Here is an 18,593-nt window from a genome sequence, read left to right as displayed (position 1 = left end):
GCCCCGCCCGCCTGAGGCCGCGGGGTGGGGGCGGAAGCAGAGGCGGGAAGTGGCCGGAGGGGGCTCGGCGGCGGCGCCATGGGGGCGGCCTTGGGGGTTTGCTCGCTGGCCAGCTGGGTGAGTGCTGGGGGGCGCTGCCACGCTAAGCCTCCCCAAGCCTCCCCCTTCCTTCCCGCGGAGCGGGCTCGGCCCCGAGCGGAGCTTCTGCTGGGGGCCTGGCGACCCCGCTGGCTCCCGTCCGCGGCCTGTGGGTGAAAGCCTGGTCCCGCCAGCTCTGGGAGCCGAGGGCGGCTTCGCCCCCTCGGAGCAGAGCGGGCGCCAGGCGGTAACTATCCTGCTCCTTCCCTGGGGCGCGGGGCTCGCTGGCAGGGAGGCGGGTCGCTAAGAGACGGGGCCTGCGCTTGCGAGGCGGTGTCGGTGGCTGCGGAGCCGCGGCACGGCCCTGGCCTCGGCCAGGCGGCGGGGGACCCCCAGGAACAGATAGGGTGGGTTATTTACGGGCATTTTCAAACGCGGTGTCAGTCAGCAGTGTTGATTAAGCAGTTTATCTTTGTGGTCCGGCAGGGCGTGAAGTGTTTTTGAATGGAGCTTGGGGTTTCTTTTCTCGGTGTCAGATGTGAGGGGAATGCCCTTATTATTTCTGTCTTTGTCCTTCAGATTCCCTGTCTGTGCAGCGGTGCCTCGTGTTTACTGTGTCGATGTTGTCCCAACAGCAAGAATTCAACAGTGACACGTCTTATCTATGCCTTCCTCCTCCTCCTCAGTACTGTTCTTGCCTGCATTATGCTGGCACCAGGAATGGAAGAGCAGCTGAAAAAGGTATGGAGAGGAAAACCTCTTTCTAACTGGTTGCAAATCCATTACTTGTGCCGGTGACTATTGATTGTCTTTCTTTGGAATGGATTACATGGCAGACACAAACACGCAAATGCGCCTTATCTCTTAAGAGACTGCGTGTATTGAACAGCTTCTAGCTGAAATAGCAAATTCAGTGAATGTACGTTTTATGTACATGCCTGGTCTCTGAAACCTGACCAGACATGGAGGTGCTAGTTGTTATCAGAGGTCTACTGCTTTGGCATCTTAACCTTCCTGGATGCCTTTAGTGATGACATGGGGAAAGACATATGATAATAAGGTCTGTGCGGGCCAGCTGAGCAGAAAGTCTTTTGTTATCAGATGTCCCAGAGGACAGCTGACTGAAAGCCTTAGCTTTGTAATGTAATTGCAAATACAGACGTAAATTCGCTGTCTTTACTCAGATCCCTGGATTTTGTGATGAGGGGCTTCACACTCGGATACCGCATATGGATGGCTTTGTCAGCTGTGAAGTGTTTGTTGGATACAGAGCTGTCTATCGAATCAGCTTTGCCATGGCGGTGTTCTTCTTTCTCCTTTCTCTGCTCATGATAGAAGTGAAAACAAGCAATGATCCAAGAGCCTCGGTACACAATGGGTATGTGTGTGAGCCTGCTGTCTGGTCTTGGAACATGTTTCCTCTGTCAAGTTTCTTTGCTGAACAGGGTGGCAAATTGTTTATGCATACACTGACAGCCTTGTTTCTTTTGAACTGAACACACAGTAACGCTTTAGAGTCCAAAAAAGCTTCCTATTTATGTAATGTGTTCAATTTACTGATAATGTTCTGAGGTTGGGTAACCAAGAGTGGTGCTCTGGGCACCTCTGTGTTTCCACAGGGATGCCAGATATCAGCTAGCTTATATCACCATCCTTGCAGTGACTCTAGCACTCATTGGGTCATTCACTAGGCCAGTCTGACTCAGCCAGCAGGAACTGGTTTCTGATTTCTGGTTCACTAAATTAACTGGGTTAGTTCTGGGCTAGATGACTGAATTTATCAGAGTCATTTAATTTGACCTTTGGAGATGTCATGGTTTAGTTCTAGCTGGCAACTAAGCACCGTGCTGCTCACTCACTCTTCCCCCCCTGGTGGGATATGAGGGAATATCAGAAGAAAAAGGTAACAACTTGTGGGTTGAGATAAGAACAGTTTGATAGGACAACACAAGGAGAGAAGAAATAATAACAACAATACTAATAAAAGAATATACAAAATGAGTGATGCACAATGCAGTTGCTCGCCACCTGGAACCTGATGTCCAGCCCATTCCATAGGCCATGATCCCAGCTCCCTCAGTTTATATACTGAGCATGACACAATGTGGTATTGAATACCCCCATGGCTAGTGGGTCAGCTGTCCTGGCTTTGTCCCCTCCCACCTTCTTGTGAAAATCAACCCTACCCCATCCAAACCCAGGACAGGAGATCATTTGATCCACCCCCCTGGTTAGAGCAGGACCAATATGGAGCAGGTTATTCGGGGTCTTGTCTAGATGAGTTTTGAATGTCTCAGAGGATGGGGATGCTTTAACCTCTCTGGGCAACCTGTGCAATTTTTTGCAATATCCAAGTTTAGTTTCTCTTTTTGCAGCTTGCCTCTTGTCCTTCCACTGTACACCTGCAAGAAGAGTCTGGTTTTGTCACCTTTACACCTTTCTTTTAGGCAGTTGAAAACAGCAACTAGATCTCCCTTTCCCTTCTCCAAGCTGAACAGCACAGAGTTAGTCTTGCTCCCTGCAAGGATGAGCTGCTGACTCATGTTCTGTTGCTGGATCAGGAGCTCCTCTTTCAGCAAAGCTTTGTAGCCAGTTGGCCCCCAGTCTGTCCTGTTGCACAGGGTTTTTCTGTCCCAGGTGCAATGCTCTGTATTTGTCTTTGAGATTTCTTTCAGTCCATGTCTGCAATCCATTGACCATTGCTTCACCCTCTTCCCCTGATTAGGTGAACATCTTTATCTGTAATCCCACTGAACCCAACTTTTTTTCTTTAAATTTCTGTTAGACACTCACCTGTGTACAGCAGGCTGTTTGCAGATCATGTAGAACACGACTACTGTGTGCAGAGTAAGACCAATATTTTCAACTTGAATCTTCTTTTAAAGGTTCTGGTTCTTCAAAATAGCTGCCATTGTGGCTATCATGGTTGGAGCGTTTTACATTCCTGAAGGGCCTTTCACAACAGGTACAGTTAATATGTTGTCATGGATTTTTTTTTTTTAATAAACTCAAACATTTTCACAGACTTACCAGGCTATAGTTGTGACAGTGAAAGTTACTTTGTAGAAGATGCAGATTCTGTCCTACTTCATTAGTGTTATCTTGGTTCATCCAGTATTTTGGTGACCAGCTGAATGGCAACGAGAATCTCTTTTCAAGTGCAGAAGTGTTGTGTATTAATAATTGAGTACCCCATGACATGATCGCTACTGGGCTGAGTCTTCTGATGCTTTAGGTTAGAGGCAGCTCAGAACACTGACAAGTGCTAAATACTTCCTAGAGTCTCTGGAGAAAATCTGTGCAAGAAACTTTTACTGTCTGGACATACTGTCCTGTCATCACAGGAACTTGTTAGGGTTGTTGATCCTCAGAGAAACATGGCTTGATGGTACTTAATGTACTGAAAGGGCTCAAACAAATTAATTTCTAACAATTATTAAGACTGAACTGTGATGTGATATATGAAAGCTTTGCTTGTGCATTGCTTCATTTGTTTCAAAGCTTTGCTTGTGTTTTGCTTCATTTGTTTCTCAAGGATTCCTGACTTCTCAAGTGTTTCCTTAGGTCTCTGTTTAGGTAAGATTGAAACACTCATTAGGCTCCCTGTGTAAATCACTGATAGCAGACTCAGGGCCTTCAGTGGACACTTGGGTAACTTCTAGAATGAGATAAGGGAGGCTCTAACAGAGAGACAGAGACACTGTTATAGAGAAACTGATTTTGTTGACTTAGGAGGGAGACACCTGGACTTTGCTTCACAGCGCATGCTCTGGAAAGGTCAACTAGCGAACACTGAAGAAGACTGCTTAATTCCTCCTTTGACCACCGAACACCCTTGCCCTATTTTCACTACACATGCCCGGACTATGTAAATGACTTCTGGGAACTCATTCTCATAAGACACCCCTTTCTAGGAAATCTAATGAATAGGTATGATTTGTGTGTATGTAAACTGATGTCCCTTGCTAATTCTTGGGAGCCCTTGTGGTGGAGAATCCCCAGGGTGCCCCCAGCACTACTAATCAAGAATACCTGCTTAACAGGTATATTGGATTCTGACTGTTAATTTCTTTGTTTCAGTACACAAAGATGATTTGTGTTAAATCTTGCATTCAATCTGCAAACATGTTGGACTAAACATTCTCATGCTCAGCTTGAATAGCACAAGCTGCACCCTTGAATAGCTGGGACTCTGCATGCTTCTGCAGGATGGAGGCGAAAGAGATTAACAGCATCTGCATTTCTAAGTATAGATTTAGATTTTTTCGCAGTATAATTAGGAGCATTTATTTTTTTTTAAAACGGGGTAGCATGCAAATGATGAAAGCTAACCCTGGTTTTCTTGCTCCCTTTTCTAGCTTGGTTTGTTATTGGTATTTGTGGAGCCTTCTGCTTCATTCTTATCCAGTTGGTGCTTCTCGTGGACTTTGCTCACTCCTGGAATGAGAGCTGGGTTGATAGAATGGAGGAGGGAAATTCTAAATGTTGGTATGCAGGTAGGAATTGTAACCTGTAAAGAATTTGTTTCTGTTGGCCAGTATTCTGCAGAATATTAATTACTAGTTTGCAAACACACCTACAATTACACTCCACAGTTTCCTTGAGTCACTGCTGGAAACATTTGGAATTAAGAGCTGTAGTGTTGCCTTTTTCCCATTAAAAAAATGCAAAATATTCTAGGCTTGTGACTAGCAGATCTGACAGTTATAATAAACAGCACTTGGCTAGTTTGCAGTGCCTAGCCTGGATCTCTTCAACTCTACCTTTGCTTGGCCACCTCCCCTACTGAGGTCCTCCGGAGGTCAGTTTTGTCGGTGACGGGCTGCAGTGCAACACAAAGCAGCCTCAGCAGCGCCTGCTCCCGAGCTGACCGCTAAATGAAGAAGTGCTAATTGTTGTGGTTCTTTGCTCATAGTTAGTAGAATGGAAATGAAAATGGGTGGCCTCTAGCGTAGAAGGGGGAATTGCTTGTAAATAGCCCATTAGAAGGGTGCAAAAACCACTCTCCTTTTGACACAGTGGCTTGACCTCAGTTAAACCAATTAAACTGCCGCTGAAAGGCAGGGCTTATTCCCCTAGGGCAGCACCGGCTTTCCTCTGAGCTACACTACTTAGTGAGCCAAGGAAGAAATTTAGCCGTATCTAATAAAAATGCATTCTGCTAGTCTAGTTTTCTGAACCAGACTTCCAAGAGAGAGACTGTCTCTAGAGTGGTAGCTGGTCATTACATCACCTCAGATGTACTGTTAAACTACATGCGTTATGTAACAGTTGATTTTTTTATTTTTTTTTCCCCCTCCAGCTCTGTTCTCCTGTACAAGCTTGTTCTATGCCTTGTCGCTGGTTTTCGTTGTTCTCTTCTGTGTTTTCTACACAAAGCCTGATGACTGCACTGAGAACAAGTTCTTCATAAGCATTAATATAATCCTGTGCATTGTTGTTTCTGTTGTTTCTGTCCTTCCCAAAGTTCAGGTATTATTTTTCTGTGCTATTTTCTTCTGACATACAAAGCAGAGAAGTAAGAAGTAAGAAGGATGTAGTACCAATTCAGTCAGACATAAGAACTTCAAAATCTGCCTATCATAGCTGTGCTAGCTAGAACATTTGAAAAACTCTTGCTCTGAAACCAATGTACTATGTAGTGACATATTTCCTGAAGACAGGCTTTTCTTGGCTAACACTGTTTTGGATTTTGTTTCCATGTGGGGGACTGGTGAAGGCTCTGACAGAACACAAAAACCCATTAGGGAAAAGCAAAATAAGCTGGGAATTTATTGGTTTAATATTGTGGCTTTGAGATTATGGGTATGTGTGTTTAATATGAGAGGAAGCTTGCATGTTAACTTGATTCTGAACTAGTATTGCTCAAATAAATCACATACTAGATTCATATCTACAGGTTAAGCAGGTTGGGATAAACTCGATTAAGACCCCAGAGTCTTGGGGTCCAGAAAAACTAGATGTGGTTTGTTTATTCCATGTTTGCTCACAGCATAAATTATGTTACTCTAAGGAGCTTCTTACAGTCTTTTAAATGTAGAACAAAGCTCAGTGCATTTCTAAAAAAAATGATTTTTTCATACTAATAATTGTTGAGTCTGTGGCAATTTGACCTTGGTTTGCTCTTCTGTCTCTGAACAGGAACATCAGTCTCGCTCTGGCCTCCTCCAGTCCTCTGTTATCACACTCTACACCATGTATCTCACTTGGTCAGCCATGTCCAATGAGCCTGGTAAGCTACAGGCTATCTTGAGTAACATATTTTGGTGTGAAAGCATCAGCTGTTGATGGGACTCGTAGTTATTAGAGATTATTGTGTGGGGATCGCTGATCTGTGTGTATAAAATCTAGTGAGGCAGTAGAGCTGACTTTACTGAAACCATCAAATTGCCTCTCTCCAGAACTGAACTGGGGTATCTGTGAGGGGCAAAAACCCCAGTGTCAAGGCATTCTGATTTTATTTATTGATTTACACCCTTGCCTAGCTCACAGGAAGGAAAAATACTCCATGCCATTATTGTCCCTGGGGATTTGAAGAGATCAGCATTATAGGGAATGAAACATTGCAAGCTTACCTGTCATCTTTTCTTAGTTAAATGCTGGCAAAACTCATCTCTCTCTTAATCTGCCTTGAAATCCATTTCAGAACAAAACTGTAACCCAAGTTTGCTGAACATCATTACCCAGATAGCTTCACCCACAGTTGTTCCGGCAAATACCACAGTCGTACCAGCTACTCCAGCTCCACCCAAGTCCCTGCAGTGGTGGGATGCCCAGAGTGTTGTTGGATTGGTTATCTTTGTCCTTTGCCTCTTGTATTCCAGGTAGGATCTGCACTGCTATCAAATGATAAACAATTGGGATTTTTCTGCCTTCTTTATTTGAATCTGGGTCTAGGGGAAAATGTACCTGCATTTTATTCATATCCAGCTGCTGTCTCAGGCCCAAGCTCAAATATGGCTAATAAAACTGCATTGTTTTGTGGGTGAGGCCAGGCTTTATTAGCCCAACTCAGGTAACAGAACAGAATGTGTTACAAGACCTGGACTAGGAATGTTGTTTAATTAGGTTAACAAAAGCTCAGATAAAGACAGGTCTCTTTGAGGAGCTTCCTTGTTTCCAGATGGATTTAAAAAAATGTTATTTGCCAGTCCCAGGCATTCATTATGATCTGTCGCTTGCTTTACTAGCAAACATAGCTAACAGAAAAAGGAGTTTTTAACCATGTCTACCTTTGGGTTGTACTGCAGCATTCGCTCTTCAAGTAACAGCCAAGTGAATAAGCTGATACTGTCTGGGAGTGACAGTGCCATGCTGGAGGAGACTCTGGGAACAGGCAGCGGGGCTGCAGAGGAGGGAGAGGTGCGCCGTGTCATGGATAATGAGAAGGATGGTGTTCAGTACAGCTACACCTTCTTTCACTTCATGCTCTTCCTTGCCTCTCTCTACATCATGATGACACTCACAAACTGGTACAGGTAAGAGCAAGACAAAATGATGAGTTGTATGTGCCGAGCAGTGCTTTTAGGTGGATGGGAGATGCCTGCCCATATGCTTACAGTGCTATCCCTATGCCTGTCACATTATTGTACTTTCTCAATTTTGTGTTGCTGAATTAAGAAAAAGGCAAAATCAGCAGCTGCAAGGCAGAAAATGTGGTTACCATCCTTCATATAGGCAAGTAGGAGGAAGGATGTGAAATCTGTTTAAGGTGACCTTCTGAGAAGTTTGTCGGGAGACTAATATTAGTGACTTTATCCTGGGAAAGATGTGCAGGGATGACATCCTACATCTGTTGGGAGCACCTGGACATACCCTCTGCTGCTGCAGCTTACAACTACCTTCCCCAGGACTGGCATACTGTAATTAGCAAATATACTTACAGAGCAGGAGTCTGTTGCATAGCTCACTCAAATGGTTCCTTTAAGGGTACCGTATCAAGCAGGTGGATTTTGAAAATTGGGTATCAAGAAGAACCAGCCTGTGAAGCAGCCACAGGAAACTGCTGGTTTAGTTGTCTCACTGTGCTCCTGCAAAAGCTTTTTGCATTGGAGTGTCCCCAGTAATTGTCCTAACATTAGAGTCATAGGAAAGGTAGCAAGGAATAGTCAAAAGTTCCTTCTATATCTATTAATTGACTTCTTTACTTTTTAGCCCTGATGCAGATTTCAAAACAATGACAAGTAAGTGGCCAGCCGTGTGGGTGAAGATAACCTCCAGCTGGTTTTGTCTCCTTCTCTATCTTTGGACCCTTGTGGCTCCTCTTGTCCTTACTAATAGGGACTTCAGTTAAATTGCTGCACCTGTCTGAGCCTAAAAAAATGGAGAACTTTTTTTCTTCTGAAAGCCAAAATGTTCATGTATTGCTTTAGTTACACTATGTTACTGTTTCTTAAGATGATATTAACATGCGGGTGGATATTAAGTTACATATTAGATATGCTTGATGCAGGATCAAAATTTAGTTATCCTTCTATTTTAACCTTCAGTCGTGATTATCTTAGTGTATTTTAAAAATTCACTATGGTGCTGTCAAAGCACAAAATCTGTTCAGTCCCATAGCCACAACCTTTCTATTGAATAGAAGTAACGTTTAGCTAAATATGAAGTAATATATTTTAAAGAACAGTTATATTCAGCATAATGCACTAGTATGCTAATGCTTCAGTTCCTGGAAGTGTAAGCCATGCTGCTTGATTTCTACATTCCACTGCAAAAGTTTATTTAAACTATACTTACCTTCCTGTGTTGTGGCAAAACCCCCTGTATTCCTCACCAAAAGAACAGAACTTTGAAGCTGAAAAGCTGATTAATGCTAATTCCTTTTAAGAACAAATTTGCCCTTTCTGAGAGGCAACTTCTCTTGTAACTTTGTTTTTAGTATGTTTGCCAAATATTGAATATTGAGTGGTAAGTGTATGACTAGCTTAAACAACTTTGATTATGGTGGAAAAATAGAGCTTCTAATTGATTTTACTTGTCTAATATGCTTATAAAAAAACATACATGAAATGATTGTTATTGGCACTAAGGCATTTGCACTGTAAACTCATTTAAATAAAGTGGACTAACTACTGAAACTGTCCAGGCTGTGTTGAAGTGTTACAAAGCAGCAGTTATTCCCCAATACTACATACAGTGACCAACATGTTAATTAGCTGCTGCTGTGTCCAGTTGGATGTGACTTGATGTTTTCTCCATGCAGCAAATACTAAGTCAAATACATTTATTTTGAAACAAACAGCATCTTCCATCTGCTTCTCAATCTGATCATATTCCTTGAAATTGTTCAGGTAAAGTCTAGTCCTGCAGTAGAAAGCAACACCTTTTTCCAAGATAGTTCTATGGCAATTATACTTAGCAGCAACTGTGTGTTTAGTGTGGAACTAAGTATATGTTGCCACTGCCTTTTACTGTAAAAGACCCCAACATGACACAAGGCAAACATATTTAAAAATATCAAATTAGCAGCTGTTACAGTGTGTTTAATCACCCAATCATGCATCATAAAATTACACATTTTGACCACTCCAGTTTATAAAATGCAATATAAAAATAAATTTTGTCAAAATAAGATGTACACTTAACCACCCAACACCTCTAGGCCCACATACAACAGAAGGCAAAATTATTAAGTTTGATTAACACTATGATTAACTCATGCCAAAATGAGATTTAACAAAAACAATACTTCACCCAGTTCCTGAAAATACCTCAGGCTTTGTAACACCCACTTGCAAGAGTATAAATTCAAGTACTTTTATGTACAGTATGCAGCTACCTTTTGTCCCACTTCATGCCAAAAGCCATGGCTGCCCAATGCAGTTCAAGTATCTTTCCTTATTATGTGTTGGAATTGGTGAGGATGGCTTATGTACTGGGCAAGGTATAAAACCTCTGGAAACAAAGTTATTTCAAGTGGAAAAAGGAACAGATCAGTTTTAGTGCGGTAAAAAAAAACCCAAACCAAAACACCCCTAACCTGTAAGCTTTTCCCATATATTCTCTTAACTTGCAGATGAGACTCTATACTTAAAACAAGTGTTTATTTTCAAATGCTGATATGAGAAACTTCGGGAACAAACTGCTTTCTTTGCTAGTAAGTGCTAAAGCTCAAAGAGTAGCTCAGCTCAGTAGGTCAGGCACATGTAAGACAGAGCTATGCTTTCTATCAGACAAGCCAAGCCTTGGTTATGAACTTAAAAGGGTCAGAGATTCATCTTATTAAAGTTGCAATTTGGTCTGCCTGAATTTTAAAGCCAAGAAAGAACAAATTAGAAGTAACAGCTAGATGCTTGATAAAGGTAAGCCTGGCTGACTTCAAACATCCTGACATCAACTGCCCAGCAGCCAGCTTCAAGAAAAAAAGTTCTGGGGGCATAACACTGGCTATATTCAGCACTGATAATGTAGCCTTATCTCTTATGTTTAAATTATATGTTTTATTCTTAGTTTTTCTATGAGTAGAGGAGAAAAGGGGAAGGAGAGATGGATCTCATTTGTCTACTATTTAAGCAGTGTAAAAGAATATAAATGCCTGAAAACAGGTTTGATTTCTGCAGAGGTTCCTCAGTCTTCTGCTGAACACCAGATTTTTTTTTGTTTTGAAGGACACCAAATTGAATTTTGAATATGCAGTCTCCCTGTCTCGTTACATAAGGGGATCAAAGTAGCTGTTCTTACAGGTAAACTGTCAAAATACTACCACTTCAAACCCTGCAGCACAATTAAGGAAAGAGTATCAAATTCCAGTCATACCTTCACCTCTAGGACAAATGGTCCATCCCGGTTTTTTAATTATACATTGTGGCTGGGATTAAGAGGCACTAAAACAACATAAACACCGCTCTCTATGCTCTGGCTTTTAAACAGCATGGGCAGCCACTTAACCTTTCTAAGTCCTGGTGCTGTGTGCTACTGTCTTGCTAGGTGGCACAAAGAACTGAATTAATCTCTGCAAAACATGCAGCATGTTCTAGTCAGAAATGAAGTGGCTAGCTTATTTGAAGTAGACAAAAATGATAGGGTTTCCCTCCCCCCCCCAAGGTAATAGCTGTCAAAAAGGAGTAAGAATTGACTTGTAAAGGTAGGAAAAATCAGATTTTTTCTGTGAGGAAGATTAATCTCTTCCCACCTTTAATCTAAAACAGTTAAGTGACAAGTTCCCTACTCCCACAGATTCTGAATAGCCACTCAGGAAAAAAAAAAACCTGAATGGTTTACCCCTTTTCAAAACCCAGTTTTGTTTTATACTTGATGTCAGGTATGGCATTTGCTACCCCATAGTTCCAGGATGAGGTCTGCTGCTGTATCAGGAAGTTATTAGAGTAGCAGAGGAGTTTCTTTTTGGCAGTGCAAATCATGCTGTAGGGGGGCTGAGAGGAAGAGACATTCAAAACAGAGCTTGGCACTTTGAAAAATGAATGTCTGAAACCCTCGAAATGCTTTAGTTTTATCTTTACAGAAACGTAACTGGTACCTATAATGACACTTGGCACTAAAAGATTTCATCCAGAGAAAGTGCTCTAGAGATAAGTTTCCAATCTGAACCGATGTTCTTTTTCACCAAATAGTGAAATATTTCTCCTTGAAGTAACAGGGTGTCCTCTCCTGGTCCTACTGACGTTTTCCATTTCCACACTATTATAGTGCAGAAAAACATGTGCAAAGAGCGTGCTGAGAGTTAAGTTCTAATTCAAGACCATTAAATAGATTGAACTTGGGGAGTGGGAACAGCTTATTTAGACATAGGTGTCTTACCCTGATTTGACATCAGAGTCTTAGTTCTGTCTCTAGACAAAGACCTAGAAGCACAGGCATACAGGCTACGGGTAAATATTACAGATGATTAAAGTCTCACTTCATACAGGAACATGACAACCAAAGACAAAAGAAGTCAACAAAGTGTAAAACAAAGTTGTAACATTTCACAAAAGAGCCAAGGAGCACAGTGAACAAAATGCTACAATACCAGGAAATTTAAGAATGTGCTTTCAAATAGCTTGTCTGCATTTGGTTTCACAGACTTAAAACTCAAATTCTGCCCAAAGTAACAAGCTAAAGAAGCACCTTGCTGTCTTACATGGAGTATTGCCTTCTATACATCATACACCAACTGCTACAAAGCCTCCCCGTTACAAATTCTATGTGAGTTACTTACCCAATTCCTCATCACAACCAGCTGAAGAAAAGAACAACTGACAACGTGGGAAGGTGGGTGGCTGACATAGCTTTTTCTTATTTGGTCCTGAACCTCATTATTTAAAGCTGTTATCTAATCAAAAGCTTTAGTACTCAATCTGGAAAACTTCCTGTTTTCTGAAAATGAAGATTGCATCTGTTTATAATAAGCCTTGGCATAGATATTGTAGGAGTTAATCCACTATTATAATTCTCCCTATGGTGAGGAAGGTTCAGAGATGATCTCCGTGCTGATATTCATGGGTAATAAAGTTTCACTCTGTATTGAGACAAATAGTCATTGAGTTATTTCAGAAATGCCGACAATCTAAAGTGATAGAGGACATGTTTTTAAGCAATCTTCACTGACAGAACTACATTTTGCAAGGTTCAATAGCAATTTTCTCATCTTGGATTACTGGTGCTTGCAGAAGGGGAAGGGAACAGATGGTCACAAAGCTAGTAAATCATCATTGCCACTTTTCACCTGTGTGGGGAGTGGATAAGAAACTATCAAGCTTACCATCCTGCAATATTTTTTTTCTTTATCATTGGAAAGAATAGTCCAGTTTGCATCATTCACACAGAGGTTGATGAGCCTCAAGTATTCTTCATAACTTGCGCTCCTTGCCTTTATACTCCCCGAACTCTGCCCTGCCCCTATTGTGCCCTCTTCAGCTTCCTTTGGTTCTACAGTGTAAAGTGCCTCAGCAGTCTGTTCCTAAACTGCAGGTTTAGGAGTAAGGCAGAGTTCACAACATCACCTATCAGAACAGATCTTAACTGTGCTGGAAAACTTCCCTTCACTGGTTTGTTAATAACAGTAATAGAGCTGAGGTTTCATGCCTCGCAGAGAATCATCACACTGCTTTTCATCAGCATCCCCACTCACTAGCATGTCATGGGGAGAGCTGTCACATGGGAGAACCAGCTGTGAGAAGTCATGCAGAAAGTCCTCTTCAGAGGCTAGCAGCAGCTCATTCCAGGCAGAGATGTCCAGCTTCCCTGAAGTACCACCATATTCTTCAGGAAGGATCACTGGTGGAATGTTTTGATGAAGGGAATTCAGATCACAGCCATGAAGAAAAAACTGAAGAGGAAAGCAAAAAGCTTTAATAGTGCATATCAAACACTTTACAGAAAATTACTAAAACAGTCAACTAACAAGCTTATTTTGAGTCAGAGCAAATTTTAGAAGTAATGTCTTTATGGGCAAGTGGCAGGATACAACACTGGGTAGATGCAGTTAGACATAGAAGTGAGAGAAGCCTTGAGATAATCCAAGTCTAGTGCAGCTTAAATCCAGCATGAGAGACTTGACACCTGCTTGTGCAGAGGTTCCGAATTCAACTCGTCCCCAAGTTCATTCATGGGATTGGAAATACTTATCCTTGTGGAAAAAAGCATCATCCTTTGCAACTACATCCAGTCCTGTGGCAAGAACACTTGTGCCATTCAGGACACCTGCATGAAGGAGAAGAGCAAGGAAGGGGCAACACACTTCCTGTGACACCACCTCATAAACTGTTACTTGCCAAACAATCCAACCCCAGGGATGGAATTAGTGTCCTGAACACACAGCATATGTACTAAAGATTCATAATAATGTTATGCCAATATTAAATTCCTCAAAGCTTCTCTCTCCTGAAGAATTTTCCCAACAGTAATATTGTTAAAAATTAAAGCAGAAAGGACCAGTTACATCAAGTAAATGGCAACAACATTTTTTTAGCTGTGGAGTTTTTCAATGGTTTTTACTTACAGTAGCTAAACAAGGAATTTAACAAACATTAACATTAAAGTTAAAATTACATAAATCCTTACCCGGTTTGCAATCTTCTCCTTCAGAAAAGGCTTGATGATTGCAAAAATGCCTTTGAATATACGAGGCTCATTTATTATGTTAACAGCCTTTATTCGAATGGGGAATCCATCCTGAAGAGTAAAGAAGATTTTTGTAATGCTGTTTAAAACATTTGCCATCTTCCTCTTTTTAAAATCTCCTGAGGCTGACTGCCAGCACAACCCACTGGCTCCCAAACTTCCACCTGAGGTACCAACATAAACCAATTCAGCAACAGAAATAGGCACCTTATAATAGGGAGTAGTCTTAGGATGAGATCCATGGGCATAAAAGTAAAGTCTAGAGACAAGTAAACCTTGCATCAAGAAATATATTGGTGTCAGTGAATATTCATATCTTATGTTGTTCTTCATCTCCCCTGACACACTCAGGTAATCATTGTCCTTCAGGTATTCCCAACCCTGATAGGGATGCAGTTATGAAATGATGACTTCTAAGGAGTGCACCACACTCAGAGCCAGAGCAGGCTGGTTCTACCAGTGTTTCAAACTACAGGATTTGGTGCCCAAGATACTCTAAAATGTGTTTTCATACAAGGAACAAATATAATATCACTGTTTTTCTGCCATTCCAATTATTCTGTCATGCTGACTGCAAAGGACAAACAGGCTCTGCTGCCAACAGAACACAGAGTGTCTCCTATCCAAGACAGTTTAAAACAACAGTCAGGGGATTTCTGCTGGAGAAATTCATTCGCAGAAACATTTTTCCAAGGCAGAGCTCATGACCAGCAATTAAGGTCTCGTGTGCCACAGTGAAATTTCTTTCCTTTATAGCCAGCTCTACATATACAAAGTATATGTATATATACAAAATCAACACTTGGGAGTGAAAAGCGGATAACATGCACTGCAGGAGTATTTCTATCCTTTTGACGGTCAGTGAATTAGCTCACCTTTACAAGAGATGCAGCTTGGAAAGTTTGAAGCGACACATTTATACCCACCCACACCTTGATGTCCTTCACCAAGTTCAGCTCTTTTGTGAATTGTTTCCACTAATAGCAGCAGGACACCCATTGCTTTATGTGTGCAAATTAAATATGGACTCAACAGTTAAATGACACGTATTTAGATCATAATATAAAGGAGCAAGTTCTTATACAAGTATTCATAAGCTCACTAGTCTCATTTCCATAGGCACCTCCAATTCCCCCTATACTTCCTTAACCCCCTGCAGATACAACAGAGAACATAAACAGCTCAGGCCAGAATAAAAGTAACAAGGGAATGAACCCATTTAGGAAAAGTTTTCACATCTCACTCCTCCAGATAGTATGGTAGAACATCAGCTAAAATCATCAGCTCTTCCTGCCACTTTGGCCAGGTTACTCCTCACTCCTTTCACCTTCCCATTTTGTAAGGCTCCACTTGTGCTTAGACTCTTGCTCCATCTTGCTCTCCATCATTTCCCTTCTGAATACCTAGTTGGAGCATGGTTCCCCATGCTGAAGAAGCCTCTCTTTCTTCAGGGAGTGGATGGAAATCCTCCTCAAATCACACAGAGTCAAAAGTCCTCTGCTAAATTTTTGCAGCAGTACATGAACTTGCGCTTGCCCAGAGGCCAGCTCCATATCGGTAACAGGAACAATTAAAGTAAGGAGCCATTCCTCAGCATTCATAGTATCTTCTCTAACTGCAATTCACGGCTCGTTCTGTTAGCTAGTGATAAAGAGAGCTATTTTTTTCTGTTCCAACTCAAAGTTTGCATTTAGTTTTAAGGTGGTTTTTTTTTATTTTTTTTTTTAATGCAAATTTAGTTTTAGGAATGGAAAAGTCAAAAAAAGGGCAAGTGAGGTAAATTAGCAAGGGTGTGAGAAACTGGTTGGGCATGTTTTAACTCTGCTAGTAAAAGCCAAGTTGCTTAAGTTTTTGGTGACACAGTCAAGAACTCTAGATACAGAAGCAGTCATTTACAATGCACAAGCTTATTTTCCCACCAGTTCAGGTCTTACCTGAAGAATTCCAATCACTTTTTTGGCTACAAAAGGACCAAAATGAGACGCCTTAGATAAGCTGACTCCTTTGTAGTCTGCCAGGATTACAATTCCATTCACCTGGGTCTCTTCGGACTGAATGAGTTTTTCTAACGTTAAGTATATGGCACGAATGTTCTCAGTAATCGGATAATTACTGGGTGTCCATCTGTCTGAGGTTACAAGACATGGATGGTAAGTCGGAGAGTAAATATAAGCTAACAATACACATTCCAAAAACTGATTTTCTATTTTCCTGGACTCTTAAAAGTTAGTCTTTAATAGCCACAGTCCTAGTTCAGAGCAGCCTTTCTTAAGCAAGAGATAAACGGCAACTCATGTTTACTTCAGGGAGCAAAGGCAATGGTTTTAAAAACCCCGTTGTCCACCCAGCACAGCTTATTAGAAGCAGTTTCAGCTCAGAAAGAAAGCAGGTAAATGGAAAAGAGGAGAATGAATGAAGACAAATTTACAGAAAGCCTGGCAGCACCAAAAGCACATGGAATGCTCTAATTGTTTACAGGGGAGTCAAAGCCATAGGCTCCTCTCTCCACTTACTGTCAAAGCAAATTACAAGCTTCTAACCATAGGCCAGCAGCCCTGTTTCAATTTGAGTTACTACACATTAATTTTTCTTGAATCATCTAATATTTCATCAACCCACCTCACCGCATTTTCATTTTGACATAACTGCAGTTATTGATGACACAGGAAAAGGAACTGGTATAATGTTGGCTAACAACAAACGTGTCCTTTCACAAGCTTTTCAAATTTCAAAGAGAACAAACGTACTCTAAGTAACCACTGTTCACAGGAGAGCAGGAAACAGATTTTTGGCTCAGACACACCTCAAACAGAGAAATTCATGCATTTCAGTACCTGGACGGATGCAGACAACGTGGCGTCCCTCTGGGTCCAGACGAGGCAACACAGTGACAAAACCAGACTCTAGGACAGGCTTTATTGCAGATGGCTTCAAGTTATTGAAGACCTCAGGCCAGCTCCTCCTACAGGTGTAGTAGTTCACCAGAAGCTGAAGCGCTCGATCATAATCAAATTTCCTGGCTCTGAGGAATCTTAGCAAAAAAGCATCGTCCAGGCTGGTCCCCAGGGAGGGATAGTCTTTGCACACCATATCTCGCAGTGCCTGCACATCACGGAGCCTCCATTCAGGCTTCTCTTGGAGCTCTTCCCGAGCTTTGGTAATGAGATCAGGAGACAGAGAGCAGACATACTTTGGCCGATCTGGCAAGAACTCGTTGTCTGATGGAGACCCCGCTGATGGACTTGTCCTGGTGCAGTCACTGTCTCCTGACATAATGTAGCAAGAATCTGTCAAAAAACAAGCACTACACATGACGAAAAATCCCATGGACCAGCAAGCATATTTATTATTCATATATTTATTATGCCCTGTATCCCTGTTTCCTGGCTGAGGAGACTGCCCTTCCAAGAACCAATACTACAGCCAGAAGCACAGCTCAGACATTTTAATTCACTTCCTAGGATTAGAAAGCACAGGTTTCTCTAATCTCTTTATCCTGTATAGCAGGTAGAAAACTACCTTGGATGAAACCTAGACAAATTAAAAAAAAAAAAAAGTAAATACAGAATTACAGAGCTTCATTGCAAAACACAGAATTTAATTTGCCTTAACATTTATTTCCTGTCCATTTGGAAACTACAGCAAAGGAAACACATCCCTGTTTGGCAGGATTCTCACATTTGATCAAATTACACCCTCTTCTGAGAAATTCTCCTAACCAAGCCCAGACAGCCAGGAGTTTTCATTAACTTCTCTAGCAAATATGTGCATCGATCGACATGTCTGCCCACATGAACATTTTGAGCAATTCAGGAGGAGTGGCAGTCAGGAATACAAGAAATGGCTACAGTTCACAGACTGGATTAGCAGGTGAGAAAATTACAAGCTCTTATGCCAGCACTGCATGGGCATTAAGATAGGCTTAATCGAGTTTTCAGTGTGCTGCCAATATTTCTTAACCGGGAGCTGTATTTTCAAATCCAGTAGCAAGTGGACAGAGAGGAGTGAAAAATTATAAAATTACAAGCCTGGCGTACTTCCTGTAGTTTGACCTGGGATTGGAAAGGAAAAATATGCCTTTTCTGCCTGTGCTACTCCTATCTAGAGTCATTCACAGCACGCTATACCACTCTTGGGTGTCACACAGGAATTGCCTGTCAGAATAATACCCGTCCCACATAATCAGCCTCCTCCTGCAGTGACAGACACCTGAACTGCTGACTTTTATCACACCTTCCCCAAGGAGCTTGGGGAAGGTCCCAGGGTGCCTGGATCACTCGCAGGGACATGCCTCACTTTGTTACAGCCTGGGCTGTGCAGGACCCAAATCCTTGGACCCTGCCCTGATGGCTTGAGTCCTCACACTGAGGTGGGCACAGGGGCGAGGAGGCCCTTACAGTCCCTCAACTCCACCATTACCCCCACACACACGCCCCCCAGCCCCAAAGAGC

General features: G+C 42.0%; 2 protein-coding genes across 3 annotated transcripts in view; one reads left to right on the top strand and one right to left on the bottom strand.

Moving 5' to 3' along the window:
• The first annotated feature begins 7 nt into the window (after positions 1-7).
• Positions 8-9,158, top strand: SERINC3 (serine incorporator 3). Its single transcript, XM_026861936.1, has 10 exons — positions 8-117; positions 658-819; positions 1,263-1,456; positions 2,964-3,043; positions 4,437-4,574; positions 5,381-5,550; positions 6,220-6,310; positions 6,725-6,902; positions 7,329-7,556; positions 8,233-9,158. Exons 1-10 carry the CDS (start codon positions 79-81, stop codon positions 8,369-8,371), a joined length of 1,419 nt encoding a protein of 472 aa, XP_026717737.1. The 5' UTR covers positions 8-78; the 3' UTR covers positions 8,372-9,158.
• Positions 9,159-9,547: 389 nt separating this feature from the next.
• The window catches only part of TTPAL (alpha tocopherol transfer protein like), a 9,848-nt gene continuing 802 nt past the window's right edge, over positions 9,548-18,593 (bottom strand). The window contains exons 1-5 of one of the 2 annotated variants that reach the window (XM_026861940.1): positions 18,312-18,505; positions 16,977-17,429; positions 16,077-16,270; positions 14,083-14,193; positions 9,548-13,348 (exon numbers count right to left, since the gene is read on the bottom strand). In XM_026861940.1, the coding sequence (XP_026717741.1) occupies positions 13,073-13,348; positions 14,083-14,193; positions 16,077-16,270; positions 16,977-17,415 (1,020 nt within the window). In that variant the 5' untranslated portion in view covers positions 17,416-17,429; positions 18,312-18,505 and the 3' untranslated portion in view covers positions 9,548-13,072. Of the gene's footprint in view, positions 13,349-14,082; positions 14,194-16,076; positions 16,271-16,976; positions 17,430-18,311; positions 18,506-18,593 lie in introns of those variants that run through there. The other variant, XM_026861941.1, reaches the window with a different exon arrangement.

Source organism: Athene cunicularia (assembly GCF_003259725.1).
Source record: "Athene cunicularia isolate RWA chromosome 20 unlocalized genomic scaffold, athCun1 chr20_part1, whole genome shotgun sequence".
NCBI classification, from domain to species: domain Eukaryota; kingdom Metazoa; phylum Chordata; class Aves; order Strigiformes; family Strigidae; genus Athene; species Athene cunicularia.
Note: the sequence above shows the minus strand (reverse complement) of the source record. Positions and strands in the feature narration are given on the sequence as shown.